This window comes from Phalaenopsis equestris, unplaced genomic scaffold (assembly GCF_001263595.1).
Source record: "Phalaenopsis equestris unplaced genomic scaffold, ASM126359v1 Scaffold000240, whole genome shotgun sequence".
NCBI classification, from domain to species: Eukaryota; Viridiplantae; Streptophyta; class Magnoliopsida; order Asparagales; family Orchidaceae; genus Phalaenopsis; species Phalaenopsis equestris.
In genome coordinates this window covers 2,366,732-2,378,239 of record NW_018164682.1, presented here as the reverse complement: position 1 = coordinate 2,378,239, position 11,508 = coordinate 2,366,732, and the positions used below count along the sequence as shown (strand labels likewise).

The following is an 11,508-nucleotide window of genomic DNA, read 5'->3' as shown; positions in this document are numbered from 1 at the left end:
TTCAGTTACACATTTGTGGATTGTGAGTTCGTAAAGAGTCCTTTAGCAACGAAGGATTTGGCTGAAGATTTATTTGCTAGTTTCTTGTGGAGCTTCCAACACTTGTCATAGGTATGGTAGGGTTTATGATAGAAATCACATGCGCGCTTGGGTGGGGCAGAGTGTTGAGTATTATTGAAGACCAAGGTTGAAGGTTCGTCCTGAGGAGTGGAGGTGTCGAGCATGTCAATTCTTCGACTTTCTTTATAACGAATCCTGGTGAATGTTTTCCGAATTGAAGGAAAGGGATCACGACCAATAATACATCTCAAGCTTCATTGAAATTCTTGTTTAGGTTGGATAGGAGTTGGAACACATGATCCTATCCTTTCCCAAAATTTTTTGAAAGAGAGAGATCTACAGGAGTCCCAAGTGTAGTCGTAGTAGAGATCACATTCCATCCATAAGACAACTAAGTCATTGTAGTACTTTCTCACCGTCCTTGATCCTTGTTTCGCTTCACAGATCTTCTAAGTAACCTCATAGAGTGGACCAGAATTGCTTACGTCCGAGTAGGTATTGTGAAAGACCCTTTGGACGACACTAGTATACGTAAGAAATAGGCGTAAAAGGCCTATCGAGGTCTCCATAGAATTAATTAGCCTTGACTCCACCATGGATTTTTTTACTTCCCACATGCATACGCCGGGTCAATTTTTGGAGGTTTACAAATCATACTTGGGAGGTGCTGAATTTACCCCGATCTTTGAAGAACAATAACACCGCTTGAGGCCATTGGAGGAAATTAGAGTCGTGTTTGTGGGTTGTTTTAGGAATTTTATGTGATTTTCATGTCTTTTGATCTGCGAAAGGTTAGAGGTAGGTGTCGATTCTCTGGTGGTTTCATGGACACTGTCAGAAAGAAGCTCAGTGATGGAGTCCACCATGATTCCAGTTGAGCCAAAGGTGTGGTTTGGATGCTGAAAATAAACAAAAACAGCCCCTTACTAGGCTGCAGCACAACAAGGCCTGTAGTGGAGAATACAACCTGCAGGAGAGTGCTCCGAGGCTGTCAGCACGAGAGGGCCTGTAGTGGAGGATGGAGCTCGCAGGAGGGAGATCCGACAGTGGGGAGGTCTTGCAGGGGAGAGTTTCGACTACAGGGAGGAGCTTCGATAGTCTTGCGAAAAACTGCAGAGGAAAGTCCTTTTGACGGTTTTGCGGAAATTTGAAGAAAACTGCAACAAACTGTAGCGAAAGAACGTCAGAAAACTGCAGTGGAAGGGTAAAATACAGTCCCTTGCTTAGGCTGTCAGCACAACAAGTCCCGCGGTGGAGGATACAACTTGCAGGAGGGAGGTCCTGCAAGGGAGAGTTCCGAGGCTGTCAGCACAAGTGGGCCTGTATTGGAGGATGCAGCTTGCAGGAGGGAGATCCGGCAGTGGGAGGTTTTGCAGGGGAGTGTTATGACACAGGGAGGAGCTTCAATAGTCTTGTGAAAAACTGCAAAAGAAAGTCCTTTGACAGTTTTGCGGAAATCTGAAGAAAACTTCAACAAACTGCAGCGAAAGAACGTCCAGCAGGGGTACATCGGTGCAATCTTCAGAAAATTGCAGTGGAAGGGTAAGGTACAGTCCTTTATTAGGTTGTGAGCACAACAAGGCCTGCAGTGGAGGATACAACTTGCAGGAGGGAGTTCCTGCAAGGGAGAGTTCCGAGGCTGTCAGCACAAATGGGCCTTTATTGGAGGATGCAACTTGCAGGAGGGAGATCCGGCGGTGGGAGGTCCCGTAGGGGAGAGTTCCGACTACAGGGAGGAGGAGCTTTGATAGTCTTGTGAAAAACCGCAGAAGAAAGACCTTTGATGGTATTGTGGAAATCTGAAGAAAACTGCAACAAACTGCAGCGAAAGAATGTCTAGCGGGGGTACATCGATGCAACCGTTAGAAACAAGCAGTGGAAGGGTAAGATAAGTGCAGAAAACTGCAACGGTATAACGGGTAGGAAGACTGCAGGGAAAGGGCCTGTTGGGGAAGGGAGTTCTGGCTGCCGGGAAAATTGCAGGGAAAGGCCTGCAGGGGCAGTTCCGGCGGCAACTGTATGATCCCGTTGCTTTGATATCATGTAGGTTTTTGGAATAAAGTAGGATAATTCAAACCCAAATAGATCCTAAGCCAACCTTGCTCAACCCATCTTAACCTAGGTTAAATCCAAATCAAACCTAAGCCAACACAAGTCAACCCAAGCTAATCCACATACCAACTCAAACCAAACCCAGATTAATCCAAGCTAATTTAGAGCCAGCCTAGGCCCAAACCAACTGTCTATTACCACACATTGGACCAACCCTGAGATAACTTAAGCTGAAAACCTAGCTTACCCCAGCTCAGCTGTACCCCAAGCCTAATCCAAGGCTAAATGTTACTTTATATGTTTTATTTCACATGCCGTTTCATATTTCATATGCTGTTTCATGCTTTGTTTTCCTTCATGTGCTATTTCATTTTAAAAAAAAAACATAAAACACAAAAATAAGGATGAGTACTTTTCAGTTTTCTCTGGAAACATCAACAATCAAAATTCAAATTAAACAAAACTTAAATTATAGAAAGCCTTAATTTCTCAACATGATTGACAAACCTAGGAGCCAAACAAGACATGAATTAAAACCCGAGTCAAATAAGAAAGACATACAAATAGGAAATGCATAGAGGAAATATAGGAAAAGGAAATATATAAAGCTGGAAATATAGGAAAAGAAAATAAATCAATGCTAGTAACTTCTAACACAAGAAGTTTGACCAATTTATTTCCTATGGATGCATTGTGAAGGATTAGTCCCACATCATAGGCGTATGCCAACTATTGTTATGGATGCATTGTGAAGGATTAGTCCCACATCATAGGAGTATGCCAACTATTGTTATGGAATTTGTTTTACTAAACTAATGAGATTCATCAAAGTCTATGAGCAGCGAGGAGAGATGAACATTTATGCCTAACTATTCTGCCAAATGGTTAATTGAACTATAAAATATATACTAAGATTTCTTTCTAAGCCAAAGCTGAGTGAGAAATGCTATGTCATGATTTCTTTAAGCTGCTTGACATGATTTCTTACTCCAAGCTTATGGTGGGCGATAAGTGATGTGCTGGGCCAGCGCATCATTTCAATCCTCTTATAAAGCATGCTTATAATATAACACTGCTATGTTTGAACTATTTTTCCATTTAACTCATTCAATAACTTTGATATCATTTGACTCAGGGATTCGTGATTTTCATTTTGTTGTTGTTGCTATGAATTTTGAAAGCTATGAACATAATCTGGAAGGGAAGAAGAGGAAAAAAAAAAAAAAAGGGTTAAGGGAGAAGATAGCAATTCCTTGAATTCAACAAACATCACACAGTTATATAAAATTCTTTCGTGAATTGCTAGGAGATTTGTTTATGTCATTTCTCTGTTGTTGAGGCTTTTGTTCCAATTTACTTCATAAAATAGTTCATTTTAGTTGTATTAAATTTCTGTGTCACTTGTTGGAGGAAAAGGGTCTACTTTATTCCTTAAACTAAAAATTTGCTCCATGTGTGAGATGGTTGTAGTTATATAGGAGAAAGCTTTTAGCATTGAACATATCGCTTGGGAATTTCTTTTTTGTGTATTTGTTTTAAGTTGTTGATACGTATATTTGTTCCAAAATTATATTTGCGAAAATTTTATATTCTTCTAGAATGATCTTTTTTATAAAATACCCCAGTTGAAGTCATCTGAGGTTGGTGAAAGTGATGGACTTGAAATAATTCCTAATTGAGTATTGCCCTATGTATTTACACAACAAACATTATCTAAACTTCAATTTTTTTTACTTGCATGCCACCTTAACCCATGCATTAAAGTGCTTGTAATATTTTTCTTCTGTGGCATGCTAGCAATTACCTACTTTTGTTAGTAAATTCCAGTCCCTCTCATACTTGGCTGGGCTGTTTATGATGTGAAAATCAAAGCTCATTGTTTCCCATGGGGCTCTATAATAATACCATGCCATTTGACACCCTGACCTCTATAGGTGCTGCCAACGTTGAAAATTTATCTATACTTGTTTAAGGGGTGACCAGCGATAAGCAGTCGTGACAATTGTTCAAAAACTGCTTTTATAGGCGACTGCCTCATAGAGAAAACCTTGAAGGGGTGCAAAGCCCTCCATACTATAAGAATGATAAATTTTACCACTATTCTAATGGCTTCAAGTCGTGTTCATTCCAAACTGGTAAGAGTTTGGCACAGATTCTTGGTAATTAATTCCAGTACTCTACAATGGCCACAATGAGCTATCAAATAGAATTTTTGAAATGTCATCAAATTTCATTAATCAAGTGAAGCCATCATGGAGTCACCCATTGTTAAACGCTTGCTAAATTTTTTAAGACACCAATTATAAAAATTAGTAAATCGCATGAATTAGGCAATCAAAATAAGCGTTGAATGAGTTCGATTGAGTGAATTTAATGCTTGATTTTGACCGATTTAAATTTGTATGTATGTTTCGGCTCAATTTTAGTTCGATTGTTCAAAACTAAAATAAATTTTATTATTTTTAAATGCATTTTAAAATTAATATATAAGTTATATAAATATATTTTTTTCAAATATTTAATTAATTTTATCCAAACAAAGTGATTTGACAAATGTTGGCGCCCAATCTTCCTGTTTAACGAATGAGTTATTTAACATGAATTCTTTTTAGCTATTATACTTGTTCCAAGGGATGGATTAAAAAAATATTAAAAGTTGGGCATGAATGCATGTACAAATGAGCAAACCATTTTCATTCAAAGCCTTAAGATCATACAAAAAAAAAATCCACAAACTTGGTTGTCATGAGCAATTGTCCATCATCAAGTATTTTCACTTCAAAAATTTTTAAACAATGTAAATGACAAGCTTTTGGAGACACGGGCCCAAACAATCTCTTAGTTAAGTAGAAACAATAAACCAAAGAAAAGAGAGTCATGCAAATAGTAGGTTTAACATAGAACGAAAACACTTCTAAACATAGAAATAATTCAAATTCCAAACTAATAGTTTAACATAGTTTAAAAATTTTTTTAAAAAAATATTTGATTACGGTTGCAAATAAATATAGCTTTTGGCAAGTTACTTGTGATTTCGCACTTTCATGATCATTTGATTAAACTCAAAAGAGCTTGAATAATTTTGTAAATACTCGATCGTTAAATGAATAGATTCAAAAAATTTATTAGTTAATTTATTCATGTTTATGTACACAATCTTTTAAAACTTATGACTAAGTTCATTAAAAATATTGATTAAAGTTTAAAATTTATTTAAAATTTAATATAAACTATAATTTTAAATATAACTTATCTTACTAAAGTATGATCTAAGTTTAATTCAAATTTAAATTAATTTCTTGTTATCATTCTCATGGCCTGTGCTTCGCTGTGGTTGCGTGGGATGGGCTGTGTGGGTCACGGCCGTGTCATGAGGGCGGCATGTTCTGATTGAAATGTTGGGACTTTCGGATGAAGGCTTTTATAAAATGATTTTTTTTTTTTTTTTCTAATTTCAATAAGCTTTAACTTGGTTTGTTAAGCTTACTACGTTTGCCCCTATGCTTAATAAGCTAGGCTCAATTTAGGCCAAGATGAGCAGCTCGATAAAACTAAACAAGCTACTTGTTTAAAAACAAAATGAGCCTTCTTGGGTTGAAAAATTACTTAAAAAGTTTCGGTTGGTTAACAATAAAAAACACACGACAGAAGAATCAAACTACCGATTCTAGAAATATGAAAAAAAAAAATAGAATCACAATAGAATATTATAAGAAAAGAACACTAGATTTATGTGAAAAAATTCAAAAATTGGAAAAAAAATCAGCCTCACCATACCAAAATTTCACTATGAATTAAAGAAAGTACATAGTACAAAGCTCAAATTTTCTCCGTACAATCACTCTAGCTCACAAAAGTTCACTCATAATTCTCTATTGATTCCACAAGGGAAATCACATGGCCCGAATCACTCGTACTATCACTATGAAGCATTCCAATCTATGCTCCTTACCAAATTCTGCCATAAAGGCTTCTAGATACACCATCTCCTTACTAGGCTTAATGATAATAATATATTCAACCTTCGTATTTGAACGTGCAATAATCTTTTGTAGTCTGTAAACTCAACTCATCGCTTTGTTCCCCAAAGTGAAGATGTACTCTATTATACTTCTTCCATCATCCAAAACTCCTTCTAGATTTGAATATACAAATCCTTGTAGACTGATTCCAGCACTTCAAAGAAAACTATCATGTTGACATTTTCTCTCAAAAACATGAGAATCCACTTCACTGCCTCTTAATGATGCATGCCTTGCTTGCCTATATATCTGCTGACCACTCCTACTATATAAGCAATATTTGGTATTGTACAAATCATAACATTCATTATACTTAAACTGTTGAAGCATACGAAGTTCTCCCCAACTGTGCTTTTGCTTTGCTTCAGACTTAGGCGATAATTCCTTAAATAGCTTGATGTGGCTATCTAAGGGGTGCAAACAGGTTTTGTTTTTCTCGTGTTGAACATTTGTAAGATCTTCAGAACATACTCTGCACGAAACAACACCACTGTACATGCACTCGAGTCCCTGCGGATTCTCATCCCGAGGATTTTTATGGTTGAACATAAATTTTTCATTTCAAACTCACTTGATAATTACTCCCTTAATTCCCTGCAATGATCATATCATCCACATACAAAAGAAACATGATATAACAATTATCAAAATTTTTGATGAAGCAACAGTGGTCTGAGTGATACTTCATGTAATCATGTTTGACATGAACCTATCAAACTTCTTGTACCATTGGCTTGGGGTCTGCTTCAAGCCATGAAGACTATTCTTCAATCTGCTGACCAAAACTTTTCCTGAAACATCGCAACCCTACAATTGCATCATGTACAATTTTTTTTCTTGATCGCCATGTCAAAAGATTGTCTTTATATTCATTTGCTCCAAATATAGATCTTTCTCTACTAATAAGCTCAACGCAGCTCATTTCTTCTGATGAAACTCCACCTCTCCTTGTAGCAACTGCTACCATATGACCCCTCTTTCAACTTATAGATCCACTTGTTGTATAGTGCTCTTTTGTAATATGGTAATACCGCCAAACCCCATATCCGATTTGAACTTAATGACTACACCTTGTCATCCATGACAAACTCTCACTCATTTGAATCTTCAACTTAAGTGACCTCCTCATAGCACTCTGATTCACAACTATCTATAAACAACAAATGATATAAAGTAGAATACATCTGTGTTGGTCGAGTAGCTCTGTTGAATCCCCTGACTTCAGTAACATGTGATTAAGGAACTTCATTTGTTTCATCTGATTGAGCACTACTTCTTTATCCCCCCTCTTGATCACTAATATCTTCTCTCAACATACATGGTCTCTTCAAAACTAACTAAAAGGAAATCCTGAATTTCGATCTTGTCTTTGTACATCTTCATTTCATTGAATGTAACATTCCTTTTCCTGATGAATGTAGTCATACCCAATAAAAGTGTACATGACATATTTTGAGTCAAGTTTACTCCTAATCCCCACATCAATATACACATATGAATAACAACCAAATACCCTCAAGTGAGATAGATTTAACTCTTTGTCGCTCCAGACTTCTTCAGGTAAGGTTTCCTTCAAAGGTACCGATGGACTATAGTAGATCAGAAACACTGTAGTGTTCATTGTTTATACCGAGATCTGACTTGAGGAGCCAGCTTGCAACCTCATGCTTCTAGCACTTATGTGATGGTTCTGTTTATGAGCTCAATTACTCTATGTTATTGTGGAGTTCTTCTTGGAACAATGAACTCATGTCTAATCCCCTACGAAACACAATAATTCTTGAACCCTGATCATCATACTCGCCCCCAATTATCTAATCTGAAACACTTCAGCCTCAAGCCTCTCATTTTTTACTATGACATTTTACTTCTTAAACACTCCAAGTATGCTATATTTTTTATTTAAAAAGTAAGCCCATACCTTTCTAGTGTGATCATCAATAAATATGACAAAGTAGTGAAAACCACCAACGGACTAAACTGGAATAGATCCCACACGTCAGTATGCACTAACTTCATTTTTTTTTACTTCACCATTGACCCAACTTTGGAGAAGGAAACTTTCTTTTACTTGCCATATATATAATCTTTACAGAAATCCAAATATACATATTTCAAACTCTAAAGTTTATTTTTTAAAAGTAAGGACTTCATGCAATATTAGCTTATATGACTAAACTCATGGAGCTACAAATCCATATCTACATTGGTTCCGATCATATCAATGAAATCTATAATTTCATTGATCAGGTAAAGAGCCCCTTCAATGTTGCCCTGAGCCATCATCATTACCCCTTCGTCACCTTCCATAATCACCTATGAAAGTAGACGCATACCCAGACTTTGTCACCTGGCTCATAGAGATCATATTTCTCTTCACACTATGAACATATTTGACTTCACTGAGCTTCTAAATTGTTTCACCTGACAATATGATATATACATTACCCTTTCCTACGATATTGCAAGCCTTAATATTTCTTAAAAAAACTTTTCCTATATCACTCATAGTGTAATTTTTAAACACTACTTTCTTAGGGCATGCATGAAATAGACTCATGAAAATACTATCCAAGATTCAATACTTACTAGGAATAAAACAAAAGAGTCAAACTTCGACGACCTTTAGGTAAAAGGTATAATTAACATACAACTTGGAACTACAAATTCAGAAATCATTTCTGCGCAGTCTAGTAAAAACAAAGTGCATTCTGACTAACAAAAACAAAATGTTTGCTGGTACAAGATAAATTCCAGATACTCTCCTAATCTTGACAATAACACTTGAGAAGAAAAATATTCAGCCACGAAAGAATAATGAGACCAACTGATAGTATTTCAACCAAGCTCGAAGTAACAAAATCTCGACTTTCATTGAACTTGTTCCTCTGGTACCAATAGCAGTTTAATCCAACTTGACTGAAGAGAAGAGATAATGCACGAACCAGAAGGAGGATAGGAAGCCCACAGTACCAGTGGCGAGCATGATGGCCACAGCCATGAAAAGTGAATAACCAAGGTAGAGAGTAGCTGACACAGGACCACTTAGAGATTTGAGATCGAATACAAGGTAGTTGACGGAGTAAAGGAATATGTAGATGGCAACAGATCCTGAGGAGAAGAAAGATTTCCACCACCATTTCCAATCCTCAACACACAGATGCATGTAAGTGAGAACCAGTGAAACCTCAGCACAAACCACAACCAGAAGGATCAAAACAATGAAGAGAAAACCAAAGACATAATAGACACGACCCATCCACAAGCTAGACATGATGAAAAAGAGCTCAATGAACAGAGTGCCAAATGGCAGAGTTCCAGCACCAAGAACAAGAAGCCAAGATGGGTATTTTTGGGGAGGAATTTCTCGAGGTATCTGATTTGTCCTAACAGGGAATTCAACATGGCTTGCCTTGGCACCCAGGTAGCCACCAATAAGGGTCAGCGGAACAGAAATACAGAACCACAATAAGAGCAATATGATAAATAGAGAAAAAGGGATGGCACCAGTACTCTGACTACCCCAAAGAAGAAAATTTAGAGTGGTCAGTATGATGAATGTTATACCAGGGAAGAAGCAAGCAACCTTCCATGAAATGGACATCCAACCCGAATGATCTCCACACTTAATCGTCTTCCAAAGCCTCACAGCTGCATAGCCAGCTGCAATCCCAAGAATCAAGTAGAAGAAAATCATACCAGTAACAAGCGTCCCTCGAGAAGCTGGGGACATGAATCCGAGAGCAGCAAACAATATAGTCACCACTGCCATTCCAAGTATCTGCACGCCATCTCCAACCATCAAACAGAGTAGAGTTGCATTACCAGGCGCACGAAAGACATCCCCTACAACAAGCTTCCACCCGGAAAGCTCCTCGTTCATCTGGGCCTGAGCCTCTTTGTCCAATTCTTCGTAACGGGTCAAGTCCCGGCGAACAGTTCTGAGTAAAATTAGCAGAACTATTCCGGCCAGAAACGCAATCACCATGAGGGAGTTGAGAATCGAGAACCAATGCACCTTTGCGCCTTCCATCTTCAGATAAGCATCCCACCGTGAAGGCCAGCGGATGTCACTCTCAACGAAGGAGACCTCATAGGTGAAGGCCAGAGGTTGCTTCTCCTTTACCGCCATGGCGACGGTGGTCGGTTCGCACTGGATCTTTGTCGGGTAATGATCGTACATCTTGAGATTCTTGATCGACTCGGTGTCATGTTGATAGCTGCAGGGGATAACCTCAAATCCGACCACCATATAACCTGGGACGTCGCGGCCGCCTTCAGAGGTAGCAACGGCGGAGTTGGCGGATGCAGCGGCTACAGTTGCAGGCTCCTCGTACTTATGAACAAGAACGGTGAACTTGAGGTGGTTGAATATGAAATGGGAATCACCAACACGGACGCCGATGGGGTAACCGGTCCATCGGAGAACGAGATCCTCCTTTGTCGTGTAGCGGATTGCAGGGAGGTTTTCTAGGAGGACATTAACCTGGTACATCTCGTCGATACGCTTCTTGAGAAGGGCGAGATCGGATGCAGTGAGGGAATCTGTGCGGCAGAGGATTAGGTCAGACTCGTTGGTGAACATGCGAAAGAGATAGGGAGAATTCTCGATGCGATCTCCCATTAGCAGCTCGCCAAGGTTCTCGGCGGAATCCTTGATACCCTCGAGCGGGCGGCAGAAGGGAAGAGAGTAGTAGCTGAAGGGCATCTCGGTATCTATAGAAGTGAGGGAGTTCACCTTCACGTAGAGGGGATCCCCGATCCGGTACTTGTGGGGGTAGCTTCCCGGGAGGTAGAAGCCATAGGAGGGAGGGGAGGCAAGGAAGAGAAGGAAGAAGGTGAGCCAGATGAGAGATCTGGGTGGCAGCGGCATCGGATCTCGCAGATCAAAGGACGATTCTAAGAATTGAGGAAGCTAGGGTTTTGGGAGAGAGCTTCTGATTCGTAGATCTGAAGAACGTCAGCAATGGTGGAAATAGCAGGAGAGGGGGGGAGAGAGAGAGAGAGAGACGGTTTAAGCGTTTGAGTCGCTTTTAGCGATTCTGGAGGCCGCAAGCTGAAGCTGCTTCCTGGAGCGGATTGCGCAGGTCCCTTCAGACCCAAATAAAAAGGATAAGGAAATTCATCAAAAAAAAAAAAAAAAATCCAGTTATTTATTACGAAAATTTACATTCTAATGTATTTACATATGAACATTCAATGTTTGATAATTATGCTTAAAACTCCTTGATATATATATGTATATATATATATATATATATATAAATGTGTATTTCACTAAAAAAATAATAAAAGTTGTTATTTTTTTATATAATTCTAAAGATTTGAGTTGTATACAAATTAATATAAATGTTTAACGGTCTATTTGGGACAA

General features: G+C 38.5%; 1 protein-coding gene across 1 annotated transcript; it reads right to left on the bottom strand.

Annotated features, from left to right (window-relative positions):
- Positions 1–8,729: 8,729 nt before the first annotated feature.
- LOC110024015 (transmembrane 9 superfamily member 11) lies at positions 8,730–11,226 on the bottom strand. Its single transcript, XM_020723728.1, has one exon. It carries the CDS (start codon positions 11,005–11,007, stop codon positions 9,040–9,042), a length of 1,968 nt encoding a protein of 655 aa, XP_020579387.1. The 5' UTR covers positions 11,008–11,226; the 3' UTR covers positions 8,730–9,039.
- Positions 11,227–11,508: the final 282 nt, after the last annotated feature.

Coding starts and splice junctions, on each gene's coding strand:
- LOC110024015 (XM_020723728.1), bottom strand. CDS start 11,007: ATGCCGCTGCCACCCAGATCTCTCATCTGGCTCACCTTCTTCCTTCTC.